Raw genomic sequence first — 20,887 nt, 5'->3', positions numbered from 1 at the left:
TCTTGCATAGTTGAGACTTGCATTAGAACAGTCGGATTATAGGCTGGTGCGAAGTCACTCATAGAAGACACTTACTCATAGACTATTAATATTTAGGAATTTGCTATTGGAACGATTCTCCTTGAGATATCATCTCTGAAATAAAGTACTTTGCCCTGACGAAGTCATTGGCTGAAAAGCCAGACGAAACACGTGTTGGCAAGATCAGTTGGATATCTGTATATTGAAGAAACCCTTGATGATTTGTACCCAGTGATTGGACTGAGATTGAAAATTTGAATTGGAATAAATAAAGAAGATACGGAAAACTACATCAACTTGAAAAAGCTATTACTTATATGGACACTTGTAATTACTAGAGTTGCTCAGGTTGGGGAATTGTGTTGGTATTCTATGGTAGATAATTATCTGCCTATTGTTACTACCTGTGGTAGGGGTGTATCTTCACCTTAGAGCATATGCTAGCCATATATATAAAGATAAGATATTTATTTACACTATTTAGTGCGTTGTTCCCTACTGCCAACCTTTTGTATAGTTCTATTTTTATACCTGTTTACAGATTTGAAGTGGAAGAAACTTCTAGCATTCCCTCCCCCTCCCCCCCCAGAAGTATCTGTAATTTCCTGCCTCCCTTCCCTGGTTCCAGACTGTCTGGGAGCACAATAGGCTAGTGTGAAGTTATTTGTGTGTGAGCTGAGGGAGGATCTTTAAAGTGCAAGTAAGGCTGTCCACAGCTCGATGCCTCCATCCTGATTGGTTTATCCATCCTTCCAAAACCCAGCCCCTCTATTGTGTGGCTGTCTGGGAGGAATTACAGCCAGCCAGAATACACAAAGGCAACCTGCTAACTAACAACACAAAAATCCCCCTTCTGTGGTCGAATGGTGGTTTTTCACTACGTTGGTTAAACAACACAAGACTGATCCCGATTGGGTGGAGGTTCCTAAATGTGTAATGGTGATTCTCTCATGAACACGTTCACAAGAGAAACAATGGATTTGTGTCAAACCTGTTTTAAGGGTGGGAAGGGAAAGAGACCCTTTCATTTAAATATCCCTCACTCACTCTAATAGTGACCGGCTTCATCATAGGGCTCACCCCGAGGGCTAAAAGTCGGGGTGGGCTCAACCGTATTTCAGGGAGCACTTAAAGACATTGTGCATGGGGCGTACTCTTAAAGATAAAATTCCTCTCCCACTCCTTAAGAAATCTTTAATAATGGAGTGGGAGGAAATGTTAAAATATATACAGATAGGGTGACTAAGGATGATTTTGGTAAGGAATTACCCCTGTAACTCTGGGCAACGGCTTCCCAGAGGGAGAGCAGGAGGGAGGTCTAATTGTCACACTTTCGTCGAAGGTACTCCATGCATGGACCTATTAGTCCGCGAGCTACCCGACTTGCAGACTAATAGGTCCATGCAGGGAGTACCTTCCTCACCCAAACCAGTGGCAAGTATTAGGCTTGTTTCATTTTTTACTCACGTAAGAGTGCCTGAAACGAATCGTTGACACACACGCTAGCCTTTGGGGGAACTAACTTCTTTACATAGCACCCTGACGAAAGCCCAGGACCTATTTAGGCCAGATAGTTAGGGCTGAAACATGTTGGTGCTAGAATAAGGGCTATAGGAACATCACATCGTTAGTCATTCTATCTGTACATATTTTAACCTGCCCTCCCACTTGTGAACATGTCCATGAGAGGATCACCATTACACATTTAGGAATCTCCCACCCAATTGGGATCACTCTTGTGTTGTTTGACTTATGTAGTGAAAAGCAACCATTTGACCACAGAAGGGACATTCTTGTGTTGGCAACTATGAACTAGGGAGGATGTGTCCTTTCTATCTTCCGGTGTGAGGAACTCTCAGCCCACCTGGGAACTGTGATTCCCGGGTTTTGTGTTTTTGTCAACTGGTAACTACACCTAGTCATGTGACCCAGGAAACAGGCTGCAAGCGCTTAATGGTTAGGACAAGAAAAGGTCACATTTGTGGCATTTTCAGAGTTATGACTTAAAATCCAAATTACAGTCAACATTAAATTACAATACCTTAGACATCAAACAAAACATTTCTATCCGCTTGCAAACACAAGTTACCACTTAATAAATGTAATAAGGGAGCCAAGCATTATCCTATGAGAGAGGAAGGCTTCACAGAAGTAAAAAACTAATTTTAAAAGTACATGTCCAACTTTTTAAACACACTGCAGCCTGCCCCTATAGCCTTGGGGTTACTTATATTTATTAAATAGGGAGTTTTATGCTGGGCAAAGGAGTTATTTTGCAAAGGTTAATTGGCAGTACACAACTTTACACAAGCTGCAATGACAGGCCTGAGACATGCTTAAAAGGCTGCTTAAGTGGGTGTCACAAAAAGGGCTCCAGGTCCACGTGTAGCATTTAATGTACAGACCCTGGGTACATGGTTTTCTACTTTACTAGGTACTTATAAGTAAATTAAATATGCCCAAACAGGTTTAAGCCCATTTCTGCAGGTTTTCAGGAGTGAGTGCAAGCACTTAACACTTGTCAGCACTAGTAAAGTGCACAGAGTACTTAGACCAACAAAAACGAATTCAGCAAAACAGGCGTAGAGAAGGCAAAACGTTTGGGGTTGACCCTGAAAAGAGGGCAAAGCTCAACATATATTACAAGAAAATAACCTACCTTGCAAAACAACAGATGTTATTTCAAAAATCCCCCTAGAGCTGCAATTGAGAGCACAGTATGACTATGATATAATTTGAACATTTAAACTGAAATTTGCCAGCTATGGTGGCACTGCAGATGATCTTGCTCATTATGTTTGTAATTGCATTTATATAGCGCTTACTACCCCTGAAGAGGCGTCGAATCACTTTTTCGGCGAGTTGCACGCTACTCCAGGACCCATAAAGGATTAGTGTTGAATTAGTATAGTGATATGAATATATGAACTTGGGGAGCACTCCTATTTACTCAAATTTCCTGTGCTTTTATTGTTTAAACTAATGGTGCTGCAGCTGTCAAGGGATGTCACCCCTTGCAATTTAGATGAACACAAATAAACACAACTGTTCTGAACAGTTGTGTTCATTTTTGAATAATTTCTTTTGGTGGATGAATACACCAGTTCAACAGTGCGCGACTGAGACAAGCACCATTGCTTGTGATAACCTCGAATTAGTATAGTGAAACATGCAAGTACATTTTAAGAGGTGGATAGGTTAGTCAGTTATTTGAATTTGGAATGATAGCAGAAGAATAGAGGAGGAAAAAGGTTTGTATTTATATAGCACTTGTCACCCCTGATGGGTTGTCGACGCACGCTATTCAGGAAGCCCATAAAGGATTAGGGGTGAATTAATATGGTGAAATATGAAGTCATTTCAATGGAGGATATTAGTCAGTTATTTGGAGTGAGAAGGATAGCGGAGGGATAAAACGGGAAGAAAGGTTTGCATTCATAAAGCACTTGTTATCCCTGATAGGTGTTAAAGCGCTTTTCTGGCGTGTAGCACACAATTCCGGAACCCATAAGGGATTAGTGGTGAATTATTATAGTTGAATATGGAATTTCAGAAGTGAAATGTTAGTCTGTTAATTTTTTATTGAAAAGGATAGTGGAAGTATAAAGGAGTGAAAGATTTTTTGTTGTTGTTTTTAGCAGTATATGGAGGCTTCTGGATGAGTAAAAAGGAGTTTTGGAGGGGATATCGCAGTTTTAAAAAAAGTATTTTTATTACACAATGACATCACAGTTTAAAAAAAAATATTTTATTAAACTTTTCAATTAGGTTACATGGTAAACGCCTTTTCATGGGTCACTGATACAGCATACGTGTACAATTCTCAATAGGCGCAAAGATCCATATAATGATACCACAATTAGCCTTAATAATGCAGAATATTAAGGAAAGACTTGTGTGAACAAACAAGGGTTGTGTATCTTGGCCTTCAGTGACTCACATACACCCTAATTACAATTTTGCCAAAATTCCATGTAGACATTTCCACTGGCTGCAATTACAAATACTTACTGGTATCTCTGCATGGAATTCCACCTATTATTAGTTTAACACATATGGAACTTGGAATAACTGCACAGTCATGGAATTAACTTGCAGAATTCCTCTAAGCTGGTGGTAAATCAGTGTGTGGGCTTCTGTGTGGAGCTGAGGTAGAGGAAGGGAGTTAGGTGCGGTAAGGGAGGAAAGAGGAGGTATAGACTAGTGCCAGAGAAAACATTTGACAGGGATCAAGAGATAAGTCTAGTCTGCTTTTGCATTCAAAGCCTAATGTAACCTTACTGGCCGGTATTGCCAGCCGGGAAAATATTGTTTGGACTGGGCCATTCATGATCAGGCAGAAAGGAATTCAATAAGGTAATTATGCTCTGCGGGCCCTGTAATCAGGGTCTTAAAATGCTTTTGTGGCACATCTCTGAGTCTGTTTCCTGGTCCTTTCTTAGGTATAAATAGAAACTTTCACAGCAAACTGCAGCACGGCTCTCCTGCTCATGCTGTGAGGTAGTGAGGCTTGTCAGATACAATTACTTTAACACTGGCATGGTATGAGGATGCAGAAATGAACAAGAGAAGCTTGAAAGATCATTAGAGAGCAAGGACCACTGTCTTCGCAAAGAACTGATAACACGGGTGCCGTTAGAAGAGAAAGCTGCAGTAAATCGACTGTTTTATATGCAACTGCATAACCAGGATACAAAATAGAAATGGAAAATGCTATAGTCAAAGGGAGAAGGTGACACAACAAAGTATGCATTCTTCAGTGTGAATCTTGGGTGGTAAATATTCTTTATCCCACGTGTGATGTTTTTAAAATAGGATGAGCTATTTGGAAGTTAGTTGGGCACAGGATTATTAGCCCCTAAGTATATCCTGAGCTCATTTTAGGTTCATGACACAACCCATTTCAACATGCTCAAAGAAAGTTGTATTTCGGGGAGGATCTATCAGCCGGCGAAGATGTCCTCAAGCTGAGTGGCTGCAATACCCTCATTAAATCTGTCATCATCCACTATCAGCAAGGGTACTAACTGCAGGAGAACAGCAGGAGGCAAGATCGCAGCTCCCCAGGCTGGCGGAGATCCGTATGAGCAGAAGCAGACCCGAGGAAAAGGAACAAGGGTGAAGAAAGACAGGCAGGCAAGAAGGCGCCGCCCGCCTATTGGTAAGGGACACGGAGGCCGATGTAACCTGTCTGAGGTACAATCACGTGCCCTAGTACAGCGACGACAGGCATATTCTCTGTGCCCGCTGAGGAGAAATAAGAGAGCGCACCCCTAGACTGCGATTCTGGGTGCAGACCGGGTGCATCTGGACATGACGGTGATCACCCAGAGACTCAATATTCACGCGCCCACCAGCCCAGGTCTGGCGGGCATACAACAGTGGAGACAGACCTGCAGAAGACAGACAACGTGTGGAGCGTCCGCACCGAACAGCTGTGAGTATTCGTGGCCTCGGCCTGTGCATCATTGATTACAACAGAAGGGCTCACACAGCCAGCAGCAAAGCCAGGCGAAACTGAGAGAAGGCAGCCCAACGCGCTGTTTGTTGCAGCCCTCGCCTAGGAGTTCAGTGGGGTTGGGGCTGGGGAGAGAGGCCCAGAAGCCATGTTTGAGCTCCACATTCAGGCCTTGTAATCCAAAAGATGCGGAGAGACGTACTAAAAACCCTGGCTGGGCAAGCAGCCCAGCCCTTAAAGAGTCGGAAACCGGGCTGGATGAGCCTGAGCCCTGTCTTTTGGCAGACAGGGGATCCAGGCGTGGCTGGCGTGACCAAAGTCAAAGCGGCCTAGTGTGGTAGTAGACCAATGCACAGCAAAATACATCATATTCCCTGGTGGCATTTCTAGGGGTGCCCCCACCTCTTCCGGGGGTGTCTGAATCCTATGCTTAGGGAAACCTGCACAAGTAAACCGAATTAAGAAAGACACATACTTCCCAGAAAGGCAACGCAAAATAGGGTGAGAGCGTCCAGTGCGGAGACACCTTGCTGGTCCTGGCGGAGACACTGGGGACATCCAGGTTCTATAGTGTCAGTAGACAAGATACTCAACTGAAGGTCAGGGACTGCCCTCGTACTAAGCCTGGAAAACTATGACAATGGTTTGAACCAAACACGCAGGTGCCAGGCCAGACTAATTAAATTGACAAGTACACAGTAGAAATGGGCCGCGAAGAGAGCGCTGCCGAGGCAGCATCGCCGGCTGAGGAGGAGGAACCTTTACAGGAGAGACATTATGTTAGCAATCAGGGAATTATGTGGTTCTCTCTAACCAAAACTGGACTCTGTGACAGCAGAGGTAAACCTGCTCAGGGCAGACTTCTGGAAGCTGGCAGACAAGATGTCCATTGCAGAGACAAGCATAGGGGGCCTGCAGTCCAAAACAAAATGCATGGAGTCAACGTTGACCAAAAATCAGCCAGCAATCTAGGCCAAGCTAGAGGACCAGGAGGGCAGAGCACGCCAAAATAACATCCGAGTGGTAGGCATTCCAGACGGAATGGGGTGGTCATCGATGGACCTATTCCTGGAAGATTTCATCCTGAACAAGCTCAAGCCTAAGCGCCTGTCCACATTTTTCTCTGTAGAATGATCACACCATGCGCTGGGACCCCGTCCACGCCCAGGTGCCCCTTCGAACAAATATAGCTGGCATACTGAACTATAGGGACAGAGACACTATCCTGCAGGTGGCACGTCAGTTGGGCGACCTATAGTATGAAAACGCACCACCATCCGCTTCTTTCCTGAGTTCACGCTGCAGGTTCCGTGGCAAAGGCTCACCTTTGACGCGGTACTAAAGGGCCCTACGGGCACCGAATGTGAAGTACATGATGTTATTTCCAGCGAAACTAAAGATTCTTGACGGGGGAAATCCTACTTCTTCACGACAACGGACAAGGCAAGCTGGAGTGCTGGCGGACGGTTGGGCGGAAAAGGGGAACACCCTGAGCATCCACGGCACAAGACCAGAACTTAAGAGCGGCAAGAAGCAGATCCCACGCCAGATAGCCCTACCCAGCAGCAAAGATCAGATAAGTGACCGGGAGGGAGGTCTGTTGCCACCAGTGACTTTACCGTCCCTATGCGGGGTTTGGGGGAAGTGGGGGGTTACAGGGGCAGATATGTCTGAAGATAGACGCAGCAGGACATTAGGACTTTATTAAGTGATAATTGTTGTGGAGGCTCACAACGCCCTTGTACAAGGAATCATTTGTTTGCTCAAGGCCAGCACACAGAGAAACAGTGGGCTATGGAACCGTCTGACAGTGCAACTATTCTAATATGTGCTGAAGGCTGGCTCACCACGTCCTCATCAATTGTTATCATTACACAATTAGGACGACAGGCATTCTGCATGTTGGGGAGGTGGGTGGTTAATTACTCACCTAGCAGGGTCGCAGGGAGGGGGTTGTTGGGTAACCTGTTCAAAATCTTTATTTACTATTATTCCGTTACTTAAGACAGATAAAGTCGTATCATTTTGCACGTTCGCGCTGGGCCGGTCAGGGGGTGGGGACGATCCATGACTGACAACTGCTATGGCCGTCATAAAAGGAGATATACAACTAATATCCTTGTATATACCTGGAATGTGAACGGTCAGGGGAACAAAATTAAAAGGACAGTATATCAAGCAGCATTCCCCAGACGTAGTGATGATGCGGGAGACACATCTTAGAGTGAGCCGATATAGAGTCCTGGACTGTTTTGGGTACAGACTGGCTGCACACTCGAGGTACTGGACTGATGCCCGGGAACTGGGAATTTTGATTCGGAATGCATTGCCTCCCACCATTGATGGTATCTGGTCAGACGGTGCTGGCTGTTGTGTAGCAGTCGTGGGCAATTGGGAAGGGGGCTTAATAGTTGTCTTCCCCAAAATAAGCGCAAACCTAGTGGGGCTCCCCGCAGGTACCCTTTTGGTGGGGGGTGATGCCAACACACCTTTAGATCCTGAGTTAGACCGTTCCAATGCACAGTCGGGTCAAAAAGGAGAGCGTGCCCTCTCGGGCTTCCTGACAGCCATGGGTTTGGAAGACCTCTGGCATACGCACAAACCTCAGAGACGGCAATATACATACTACTCAGCGAGGCACGGTGCCTTCTCAAAAATTGACTATTTATTTACACATAATGACAAAGTAGGGGAACTTGCTTCACCAGTACTCATGGCTAGGGGCATCTCCGACCACTCCCCAGTAGGTAGTACAGTCCGGGGTCCGACTACCAATAGAGCACCCTTCCCTAGAATCGACCCCTGGCTGCTAAGAGATCCTGTACTCCGAGATAAACTCCATGAAGAAATAGACCTCCCATGAGGCACAGGGTCAGACTGATTTGCTTATGGCCATGTCTGAACTGGGGTGGCGGATTGGGCTAAAGAACGGTGATGGATTAAACCCAGATCTGTTGACTAGGTGTGAGTGTTTGATTGTTTCAGATGCTCCGTCCATCACCACCCCATTTTGTACCGCTTTGGAATAAGCATGTAACACACAGCTCTTCCACCGGAAAAAATCCTGCTATATCTCATAAATACTACATGGACATACTATGGTATACTGTTCAAGATTTTAAAGTTTCTTTATGGCTTATTTTGACTGGGTGTGAGTGTTTGATTGGTTCAGATGCCCCTTCCATCACCACCGCCTTTTGACATGCTTATTTCAGAACATCGGAGTGCTGGTTTCTGATTAAAAATGTATTTTTTTACAGGCCATACCACCTCTAAAGTGAGTGCTTCCAGACGGCACGTGAAGCAAGCATGCGATGTGCCAAGAGCATTATAGTAGAACATTTGTGAACAAAAGATGACTAGCCCTCAAGACTGCACCACTAAACAAATCTTCAGGGAACAACACAGCACACATGGAAACAGCAAAAACGAGGAGAAATTAAACATTTCTCCTCATTGTGCCTGTTTAAGACCAGGTTTTTCCTGGTCTTAATGTTGGCGCTGCCCCTTATTTAGGCTGTCCTTGAAAATTTAAGGTCAGTGTCAAAATCAATGAGAGTTGCAGTGGAGCGCCCACCGCAACACACATTGCACGTCCCTTTCACGCTAAGTATAGCGTGAAAGGGGGCCTCAGTCACAAGGCGGCATTAGGTGGCTTAACGCTGCCTTGTGAATAAGACGAAGCCTCTATCGCCACCACAACGTCCTGAAAAGAGACATTGCGGTTGCAGTAGGGGCTTGTAAATATGCCCCTTAGTTCCTAAAATTCAAGCCTGAAGTCCTACAAGACCGCGTACTTGCCACAAAATGGAAACCAAAGTAGAGAAAACTGTCTGATGTAGCGGTAGTCTAGGGTTGTAGAATGGAAACCATTTGAAACTTTATGCAACTGTGCACAAAAATAATTGTCAGAGAAAACGGTTCTTATTTCCATTATATAAGTAGAGCAGTAGATGCTGCAAAGAGGCGATAAAGCTGTGCAGACATGGAATCCATCTTCTGACGTGTTGCAGCTTAAATCGCACTAGTTTGATGGCTCACAAGGAATGAGCCCATTTCCTAGTAATAGTTACTTAGAAAGTAATCTTCAAATCTTCTTTTATTTTTTTAACCTACTGGTACAGGTGATTTCTACTCTGTTTAAGAACTTTTCGCCTTAATGTAATTATTGTGCAGCTTTTATCTAAAAGAACAGAACATTTGAAATGTGAAGATACTGCTAAGTGACAGTTTACACGCAATATTATACACCCGGCTGTTTATTTCCATAAGTAAGCTTTCTTTTGATGAATCCCACTGCACTATAATGTACGCATTAATACATTCAAATGAGAATTTTAAATTTGAAAACGGCACATTTCTGTATAAACGTATTTGGTTTCTTTTTAAATTGTGCAAGCTCGATAAAATTCATGCTTTTCAAAGAGAAAGTGCAGGCTGCTGTGGACATCATGGGAACCCGGGCTGCCTTGCCCCTTGCTGGCACTGCCTTTGTGACGGCTGGCCTCAGATGTGGCAAAAGCAGTGCCTGGAACACAGTGGCAGATCTATGGACTTTGGTTGCAACTCTGCTCTCCTTGTTTTCTGTCATTTTTTTAATTACACTAATAGTGAATAATATTAGCTAAATATGTAAAAGAATAGAATCCACTTGGCTGGAATATGACCTTTTGGGGGCAGCGGTGTATACGTGTTTATGTCTGAACGTGGGTGTATGTGTAAGTATGTGTATGTGGGTGTGAAAGTGAAGGTCAGAGGGCATGTGATGGCACTTACTCTACCTCTGGCAATTGATGAATTGACGACCATGCAGACTGCATAAAATATGTATATTCTTGATGGAGGAAAACTCCTTAGAAAATACATATAAAATGTTGATTTATGCTTCATTTAGGTTTGTTTCACTGCCAACAAAAAAAAAAATGTTTCTGGGCTCAGTATCTGTCTTACAGAAACATGAGTCTTCTAAATACTCATTAACGTCATTTAGAATTCTTAGGTCAATCAAAGGCATATTTATAGTAAATGGCTCTTACCCCATAACCAATGCCTTTTGTGCGGGTGTCCGTGCAATTACTTGTTTTGTTGCTCATTCTCTGTTTCCTTTGTGCCTTACATCAATTATCTCGGCCAAGCTGCTGCATCTTTTACAATTGGATTATTGGATTGCAGTACCCTTTTACGGTTCCCGTCCTGCAACAATCTGGTAATTTATCTCGTCCTGCCGCATTGCTCTTTATCTTTAATGTGTAGCATCCATTGTAATCTGCTATCAAGAAAGACATGGTGGAAAACTAGCCAAAGCTATTTTTGTTTCTCATTCTGTATTTTCCTACAGTCAAGTTGAAAATGCTCCTTGATATTAATGCAAAAATAGCAAACTTCAATACATAGAACTATAGAAAGTCATTTTTGAGGAACTTTCAAGAACAATTGCTCTGTGAGCACTGATTTCATCTCTCTGTTTTCGAGCTCTGCAGTTAATCATTTAACTTAAAGAAATTCCAGATTATATATATATATATTTATAACCCAGTGAAGATTCATCTAATCAGGTGCTCATCTCAGCCCAGGGCCAGCACAACTGCTGATGACTTGGCATTGGTGTTTCATGCACATATGGAGACAATTTGTCTTCAGCTTCTATCCATTTCCAGGACACTCCTAGGCAACCAGTCTCGAGTCACAGTCGAAAGAAAAATAGGAGGTAAAAACGGTAATGCCACCTATCACACTACAACATTTAGAATACACACCCTCTACTGGTAGAGTTAACAACTCTGACAACGAGGACAGTGGGTTACCGCTGGGCCTAAAAAAAGGCCATTGGGTGTTCTCATCTGACCACGTAGCAAAGATTAGCTATTGGAGAGTAGACAGGAACAACTGAAGGGCAGCTTTGGGGCCTCCTAGAGAGCCATGCTCCAGCCATAGTAGGATGGACAACCAATTGTTACCTTGTCAGGTAAAAGGAACAACTAAGAAGGTAAAGACAGGCCTGCCTGGTGGCAACTGGTTCTGCCATATTGAAACAGGGCTCCTAAGTAATTTTAAAATAAGGGAAAGAGGAACTATTGCAAAATGAGGTGGGAACTAGAAGAAATTTGTTAGAATTGGGTGGTACAATTTCTCCAATCCCTAGCTAGCTAGTGCACAGCCCATGTCTGGCCGCTCCACCACCACTTCCTCACAACATTGTTTGATCTAAGAAAACTCCATCTGAAGAAGGTCCTGCCGGAGGAAGAATCTTCAATTCTGACTCCTGCTGGAAGAGTGGGGGATTCATACATCGGAATCCTGCTAGCACCTATGACCTGGACCCGCTCTTCTAAGGTCAGTTTGTTTACCTGCTTCAGAATATAAAAAGCAAAGTACTCCTCACTACAAGAGGGCTCAGCTGACTAAAGAGGACTACACCCTGTAGGAGGTCTGGCTCAAAAGAGTTTTGATGGCTAAAAGCCTGCCCTTGGGAGCTGGGGGTTGCAGGACTGACCAGAAGAAGCTGTCTGAGTAGTTGGAGACTAAGCCAGAAGATAAAACCTTTGAACTGGGCAACGTGCTTGGTTAATCCAACCTCTATTCCATCATGATCAGCCTGATATTGCACACAGGCTTTGGTCAACCATGAACTGATGTTTTTCTATAGTACTTGACTTTTCCTTGTTACTGTTTGCCTTAAAAAAAGAAGCCAGTTTGCCTTAAAAAATAAGCCAGGCGCTTAGAGAAATTCTGGTGGAACAGGAAACCCACTGAAGACCAGAACAACTACAGGAATGCCATGAATGAATACCACCAGCGCATTAGGGCCACCAAGCGGACCTTTATCGAGAACAAGATCCTCGCCATTGCATGCAATGCAAAAGAACACTTCAACATAATACAGCAGTTCACCAAACCCCCCATCGAAGCCATGGAAGTCACCCCTTCTCAAGACCTCTGCAACAGACTCAGCTCCTACTACCACCTGAAAATCAGGACCCTCTACAACAATTTCAGTGAACAGACTCAGGAAACCGCGCCCCTCTCCACCACCGACAACCAGCCGACAATCACCACCTGGAAACCTGCCACCACTGAAGACACCACCACGACCATGAAGAACACCCGCTCAGGAGCCCCCATGGACTCTTGCCTACCGCACATCTACCACATAGCTGGTACCGCCATAGCACCCGAACTAGGTTGGACCATCAACGCCTCCCTCGATTCCGGCATCTTCCCTGATGACTGAAAGCTGGAAGAGGTCAAACCCCTCCTCAAGAAGACATCAGCTGACCCGACGGACCTGAAAAACTACCGGGCCATCTTGCTCCTTCCCTTTGTAGCCAAAGTCACAGAGAGTTTCATCAACACCCAACTGACCACCTTCATCGAAGCAAATGCCATCCTCGAACCCTCTCAGTCCAGATTTCGCAGCAACCACAGCACCAAGACCACCCTGCTTGCTGCCACCGATGACATCTGCATGCTTCTCGACCAGGGCCACACTGAGGCCCTCATCCTACTAGACCTCTCTGCAGTCTTTAATACCCTCTCCCATCGGACTCTTACAGTCAGACTCCATGACGCCAGTATATGGGGAACCACCTTCGACTGGATCCCCTCCTTTCTTTCCGACAGAACCCAAAGGATCAGACTTCCTCCCTTCCTCTCTGAACCTACTGAGATCAACTGCCGAGTACCCCCAAGATCCTCGCTCAGCCCCACTCTCTTCAACATCTACATGGCCCCTCTCGCCACCATCTTCAGACAGCACGGGCTCAGCATAGTATCTTACTCCGACGACACCAAGCTCATCCTCTCCCTCACGAAGAACTCCGAAGACTCCAGACTCAGCTTCCAAGAAAGAATGAAAGACGTTGCAGACTGGATGAGCAACAGCTGCCTAAAGCTCAACTCGAAGAAGAAAGAGATACTGGTCCTCGAACCCTCCCCCACTGCTTGGGCTGACTTTATTCAATAAAAAAGAAGAGCTCATCGAATTTATATATGCACAATATTTTGAACTAATTGTGCATGGGACATCTGCAAATAAAAAATGTAATAAATGTAGAACTGACATTATTAATAAAGCAACTATCCCTAAGAGTGTGTGAGGAAGCAACACCCATCTGGCAGGTAAACCATTAACTTTGATCAGTAACAGTCTATAATTCAGATCATATTATCATTCACATCCTCAGTAAAATATACCCCCAAGTGGCCAAAATATCATATCATTAAATCTACAAGTGCAACCATGTCCGTATTGTCCTCTTTCCCTTCGGGTCCCCTTACAATTCTCAGATTTGATTGCCTTGAGTGATTCTCCAAGTATCCCTGCTTTTCATGCAAAGGCCTAATCTCCAATTTTGAGTTCCAAGAGGTTGTTTCTAGTTTGTCCTCACAATTCGAAACCCACTACTTCACTTCCTCACATTGATCCACAAACTGAGCCATTTCACCCTCCATCTTTCCCAGGTGCTGCTTTATCTCATTCTAAAATAAAGTTGCTGTTGCCTGAAGATGGTTAATCTGTCCTAGTACCTCTTTGCGCAACTGCAATACAGTGCTCAAAGCATCCGACTCCAAACAGCAGTTAAAAAGTGTGTGGGGTGCAGACTTCTTTAAATGTCTATCAACCTAGAGGCTCCCAAAGTAAATGTCTTACAGCCAGCAACCCCACCTTTCTCCAGAACACCAGCTTCCCCAACAATGGTGCTTGACATACCTGTGGGTAAGCCCCCATCTCATATTCCAAATTTGTATTAACACTCATTCTCCCTCTCTGAGACTCCGGCCTGGCCATGAGTGGTATCTACTAAATTAGTGATAGTCTCCCCACCCACCTCAGGCTTTGAGACTGATCTTGTTTACCTTGACGCCTGATTCTTTTAGCCCCCAAAACTGAATGGAGAGTTGTTGCTATTGTCAACAGCAACATCATTGCTTTGATCAATACTAGAGTGGACAGACTGTTTTTCCTCATGACCTATCGATGCCTCAGAACCATCAGTCTCCTGTGTGACAAGGGTGATACAACCCTCTCCCGGTGCCTCCATAAAAAGCTTCAAATCTGGGAGCAGACCAGCGCCTTCTACAATACTACAGCCAATACAGGAGTCATCTTTCTCTAGGTTCAGTGGCAACTGCGAGGATGATACCAAAACAAATTTGGTAGAATGGGTAACTGGTGGGGTACAGCAGTCTCCCGGCTTCCCCTTAAGTGGTGCTGTGTTGTAAAAAAACACTTGAGGCTGAATTAGAGATAACCACCTGCTGCTGCTTTTTATTCTTCATATTTCTAGTTTAGTTTTAAGCCCTTTTGGCGGTGGAGTGAAACCTCTCAGTAGTAAGGCAAAAAAATGATGGTCTTATTGATTCACCCTTAACTCATGGCTTGGCTCTTCCAGAAGCTTTAAATGCACCTCTGCATCTTATTTAATGTCAACTTAACGTTTCTCTGGCACCTGGGGCAATTATTCAATCCCTGGCCTCTTTCAATAGGTGTCACCAATGCACCGCAGAGGGAGGCACATAACTGGCATCAATCTCTGCCCCTCTTCCTCCACACTGCCTGTATGCTAGTACAGCACCAGACCGGTCCCCCTTTAGCCACCTGACTCAGCCACTTCACAATATGTTCACCCTCTCAAGCTGCACCATAGCATTTTTCTCCTATTATTTCAGTTGAGGGTGAGGGTCTCAACATGCTGTCGTAGCGTAATCTTCTCAGCCAGGTCGCTGTCACTCTGGGCGGTCCAAAGTACTTCAACAACCGATGCTCTGCTCTTGCTTCGGCTGCATCAGCTTCATCCATCATACCGCCAACCCACGGATAAATACCGGAGGGTAAAGTGGGAGGAGCCTGTGGTGCCAGAAGCGATGAAACGCTCCTCAGGCGGAAAGTATCAGTGTTCAGCAATACTGAGGTTCTCAGAAGGGCCTTCACAAAATCAAAATTCCAAAAAATGTTGTGCCTTTGTAGGTGATGTAGATAAATGGTTTGCTGCTTATGAGATTGAATTGCGCATGCACAAAGTACCTGAGGAATGATGGTGAGGGTTGCCTGTGGAAGCACATGGAAAGCAGGTTTATTACCATCCTCATCTTCAGGTTTTGCCTTACTGCCAAGAAATATCACGTCAAGTTGAAGTTTGGGAATGGCCAAAACCAATATACAAAGAGTATGAAGTTCCTAAGTGTGTAAAATGGGAGATGATATTGCTTACCATGCATATACTGGGGATACCATATGTAACATACCCATACCAGGACAGACTAGAGGAATATAAATATTCAGGGGCAGTTGTGTGGCATGCTTCATCATCGGGCAGCTACTCTTTGGGGTCGATGCTGATTTTGATTTTATTTCTTCTTTTTTTGGCGATACCGCACAATGCGCACCTTCCTCTGCCATATCTAAGGGGCATGTACTCTTTTCCAACAGGGTAAGAAATGATACATGATTTATAAGCCGCCCTTCACCGTGCATGAACACAGTGGGTTTACGATGACGTGTATATGATTTGTGTGTGCCTTCTTTGGTTTGTCTTTGTGGATGGTACCGTAGGAATGAAAGGAAATACAGCTATCTCAGGAATAGACTGTTTATATTTTATTATATTCCCAAGTATGGGATTAAAATAATGATAGGGATTAACTTTACCCATTCGTGGTTTCTATTTTGTTTCTACCAATCTGGCATCCTAAAGTGGGGTGTAAGCAAAACAAAAAGAGTTACAACCCACAAAGATTCAATATATGTCAGGTGTCGCCCTCAGTATGTTGTGATCTATTGATCAAGAGTTAATACCCATTATGGCGTTGTGCTGAAGTGAAGGGGATCAATCAATCAATCAATCAATCAATGACATTTATAGAGCGCACTACATACCCGTAGGGTCTCAAGGCGCTGGGGGTGGGGGGGTGCCGCTACTGCTCGAACAGCCAGGTCTTCAGCTTCTTCCTGAAGGAGAGGTGGTCTTGGGTCAGGCGCAGGTCAGTCGGGAGGGAGTTCCAGGTCTTGGCGGCCAGGTAGGAGAAGGACCTTCCTCCTGTAGTCGCTCTTCGGATGCGGGGGACGGCGGCGAGGGCGTGGTTGGCTTATCGGAGGTGGCGTTTGGGAGCGTAGAAGTTGATTCGGCTGTTGAGGTAGCTCGGGCCTTGGTCGTGTAGGGCTTTGTGTGCGTGGGTGAGGAGGCGGAAGGTGATTCTTTTGTTGACGGGGAGCCATTGAAGGTCTCTCAGATGTCCGGAGATGTGGCTGGTTCGTGGGATGTCGAGGATGAGTCTGGCTGAGGCGTTCTGGATCCGCTGGAGTCTCTTCTGGAGCTTGGCGGTGGTACCGGCGTAGAGGGCGTTGCCGTAGTCCAGTCGGCTAGTGACGAGGGCCTGGGTGACGGTCTTCCTGGTCTCGGTGGGGATCCACCAGAAGATCTTCTGTAGCATGCGTAGGATGTTGAAGCACGCCAAGGAGACGTTGTTGACTTGCCTGGTCATGGAGAGGGAGGAGTCCAGGATGAAGCCCAGGTTGCGTGCATGGTCTGTCGGTTTGGGTGCGGTGCCCAGGGCGGGAGGCCACCAGGAGTCGTCCCAGGCGGAGGGTGAAGAGCCCAGGATGAGGACCTCCGTCTTGTCCGAGTTCAGTTTCAGGCGGCTGGTCGTCATCCACTCGGCTACCTCTTTCATCCCTTCGTGCAGGTTTGCTCTGGCGGCGGCGGGGTCGTTGGTCAGGGAGAGGATCAGCTGGGTATCGTCGGCGTAGGAGATTATGCTGAGGTTGTGTTGGCGTGCGATGGCCGCGAGGGGGCTCATGTAGACGTTGAAGAGGGTGGGGCTCAGAGAGGATCCTTGAGGGACGCCGCAGATGACTTCGGTGGCCTCTGACTTGTACGGTGGTAGGCGGACTCTCTGTGTTCTTCCGTCGAGGAAGGAGATGATCCATTCCAGCGCCTTGTCCTGGATTCCGACATTGCTGAGGTGCTGTACTAGGGTGCGGTGGTAGACAGTGTCGAATGCCGCGGAGAGGTCTAGGAGGATGAGGGCCGCTGTTTCTCCGTTGTCCATCAGGGCTCGGATGTCCTCGGTGGCGGCGATGAGGGCGGTCTCGGTGCTGTGATTGGCTCGGAAGCCGGACTGTGAGGGGTCGAGGGATCCATTCGTCTCGAGGAAGGCGGCCATCTGCTTGTTGATGGTCTTCTCGATGACTTTGGCTGGAAACGGGAGGAGCGAGATGGGGCGGTAATTCTTGAGTTCGGTGGGGTCCGCTGTGGGTTTCTTGAGTAGAGCGCTGAGTTCGGCGTGCTTCCAGCTCTCAGGGAAGGTGGCGGTGTCGAAGGATGTGTTGATGATGTCTCGCAGGTGGGGTGCGATGACAACGTCGGCCTTGTTGAAGACGTGGTGAGGGCAGGGGTCGGTCGGTGATCCGGAGTGGATGGAGTTCATCATGCGGATGGTGTCTTCGGTGCTGATCGGGGTCCAGGCGTGGAGGGTGGTGGTGGGGGGTGGTTGTTCGGTCTTGGTGTGCGTTGGTTGGTTGTTCACGTCTCCGCTGATATATAAGTCCTGCCAGTGGCATCTTCATGCAATCAAAACCTCTTCTGTTAGGCTGTTTGGCTTGTAGTGAGTAGTGGGGTGGTTCATCACCCATGTAAATATTTAATTTTTCATTTTAATTCCCATTGAGGGCCTATTTCAGGCTACGAGCAGCTCCTCCGAATGAGGCAGCCTCTGTCGACAGCGCTCCTTCTTGACTATGACCCTATCCTCAGTCAAGCAGCTCCAGACCATTCCATTGTGTGATGTTTGTACTCCACCTCATTAGAACCGCAACCACATCAATTACACTTTATAAGTGTGTCAGTCTGCCAATCTAGTCCTTCCCGTCAGCATATCCGATTTCCCTAGAAAAAACTTTATATACATTTAAACAGAACAATGAGTCAAATTTCACCAAAGTAGTGTGTCAAGGTTAGAAAAACCACACTGACTTACTTATCCATATGATGCTATAGGCATTAATAGAAAACAACACGTCTAATAATGGAATCAAATTGGATGGGTTGATAAACAGTTTAGATATTTGTTCGAAATACGAAATATCCACATTGACTCTGCTCATACCACGAGTGGCTGTTGCATAGCAGAATCCGGTATTTGTGTATCCATAGCCTTTTTCAGTATGAAATGAAAATATGATGTTTGTTGTGAGATGGCCAGGGTTGATCCCGTGTTATAACTGAGGAATGAAGGGAATAGTGTTCAAAGCAGGTTCGATGAATTGAAAACCATGTCAAAAGTTTTGTTAAACAAACTCATTTAGTTAGCAAAAGGAAAGTTTGGATGTGGTGAGTGAGCAAAGAAAGTTTTGTGGATACAATCCAGTTTTTCAATAATGGATTTATCCTAGAATTTCTCGTGGGCGTGCAGCAACACACATAGAACAAAGTTAGTGTGACAAAAGGGTTGGCATTGAATGTCACGTAGTTGACAAAGTGGTGAGAAATTACATCAGTGGGGTGAAATCCGTAAAACATCGGAGCGAAAGATGAGAGCAATGGAATTTCTTTGGTGGTGAATAACATGCAAAGGGTGTTGGTGATGTCATTAGCACAGAAAAGTGACATTAATTCAGATTTGGATTTTGACCTCCATTTTAATTACACTATGGGGCAGATTTACAATTACTGGCGCATCCCTGCATATCGGCAAGGATGCGCCAGTAATTGTGTGCCGCAGCTCCGCCACCCATGATGCGCCGCATTTCCAATGCGGCGCACCATGGAGCAAAAACGGCACAGATGCGTCACGCATCTGTGCCGTGAAAGCGGTGCATAGCTGGAGTTGCGTCACAAGCACGACGCAGCTCCAGCAATGATCAGGGGGGCCCTATGTGTACAATGCTGCGTCAATCCTCACGCCTGCTTCAAGCAGGCGCAGGGTTTTGACGCGGCATGGGCCCAAAAGTGACTGAGTGAAATCTTGTAGATTTCACTCAGCCACTTTTGGGAGGTGTTCCCATGCCTGAACGCCTCCCCCCTGCGATGGTACACCTCTTCTAGCGCAGGGCTTTACAACATGACGCATCTGGGAGATTCGTCACGTTGTGAATACCCCGCACCATGATGCATCTTTTGCACCGCTGCTGCGTCACTAAAGTGACGCAACAACGGCGTAAAAGCGGCGCAAAGTGCTTGTAAATCTGCCCCTATGTACTTTCAATTCTTTCTCAGTCTGATTTTCCACACTTTGGGGTTTATTTACAAGCCCCCTGCGCTGCTGGTGTGTCACTTTTATTATGGGGAAAAAGTGAAGTAGCTGCGGTGCAAGGGGCTTGTAAATAAGCCCCTTTCTGATTATTGCTGTATATCATTGCATTGCTTTGAGAGCTGACTAGTCCTGAGATGTACTCTGCCTATTACCAGAAACTTACCATTGTTTGTTGCATTACCCTATTGTGGACTTGAGACGATTGCTTGCCTACAATATCAAATGTGGAAGCTTTGGCTTATTAGCTGCTTCATGTAAAGCGTTTCCCTTAACTTGCGGCAGACTGACAACCATTAGAAGGAAGTAAATATACTTAAGCTATTTCCATCCCTCTTCCTTGGTGTTGTTGTTGAGACGTTGGGAAGTATTACTGACTAATGCTACTACGATCCACCTTCTAAGGCGACCACTTCAACCTCCTGAGTTGCCTGTATTTACTCTGTGCTATTACACCCACCCTGAAATCAGGCAAATGTTGCTGAGAACCTCTTATAGTTATTAATTATTTGATTTAGAAAAGCCTACAATAGCTTTGTCTATTTAACTGTGTATTTTTCTGTTTATAATCTTCTTGAATTTATTTGCTTACTTTTAATTTCCAGGTATTACCAACTAAGAACTGGTTTAAAAGTGTCTTCGCGGATTCCTCATAGACTTGTTGCAACACACATTGGACCAACAGGTAAATAACTTTTAAAAAATGTTGCAAAAAAGAGGTTTACATGATAAATGTGACTAATATTCATGCATAATGTCACGAGGTTTCTTGACAACTACAGCAACCACAAGCAACAACACATACTTTTTGCTAACCAAGCCTTAATTAACATAGATAAAGTATCGTTGCTGGCAGGGATTTTTTTTTTACAGGACATAGAATATTCTAACATGAATGCTCTTTTCCTGCCCATCTGCCTTGAATAATGCTTCATCTAATATTAATATATTGAATATTGCATATTGCTTCTCTCACAGCTTCAGTTCAGCCAGACTTATAAAGCGGATACTTTTGCTATGAATGTTGATGGTTGAATTCATCATAAATAGTGGGTATTGGTTTGTATATTCCCCAATACCTTTAGTTGCTTTCATGGATGATCTGGTCCTGGTCACAAATTTTCATAATTTTACAATGATGGCTGGTTCATGATCTACCAG

At 45.2% G+C, this 20,887-nt stretch overlaps 1 protein-coding gene across 1 annotated transcript in view; it reads left to right on the top strand.

The window, feature by feature from the left end:
- The window catches only part of FAM135B (family with sequence similarity 135 member B), an 861,083-nt gene that overhangs the window by 324,911 nt on the left and 515,285 nt on the right, over window positions 1-20,887 (top strand). The window contains exon 4 of the mRNA XM_086966257.1: window positions 20,332-20,411. Coding sequence (XP_086822383.1) covers window positions 20,332-20,411 — 80 coding nt within the window. The remainder of the gene's footprint in view (window positions 1-20,331; window positions 20,412-20,887) is intronic.

The sequence above is a fragment of the Lissotriton vulgaris genome, chromosome 4_1 (genome assembly GCF_964263255.1).
Source record: "Lissotriton vulgaris chromosome 4_1, aLisVul1.2, whole genome shotgun sequence".
NCBI classification, from domain to species: domain Eukaryota; kingdom Metazoa; phylum Chordata; class Amphibia; order Caudata; family Salamandridae; genus Lissotriton; species Lissotriton vulgaris.
This window is presented reverse-complemented; position numbering and strand designations above follow the sequence as displayed.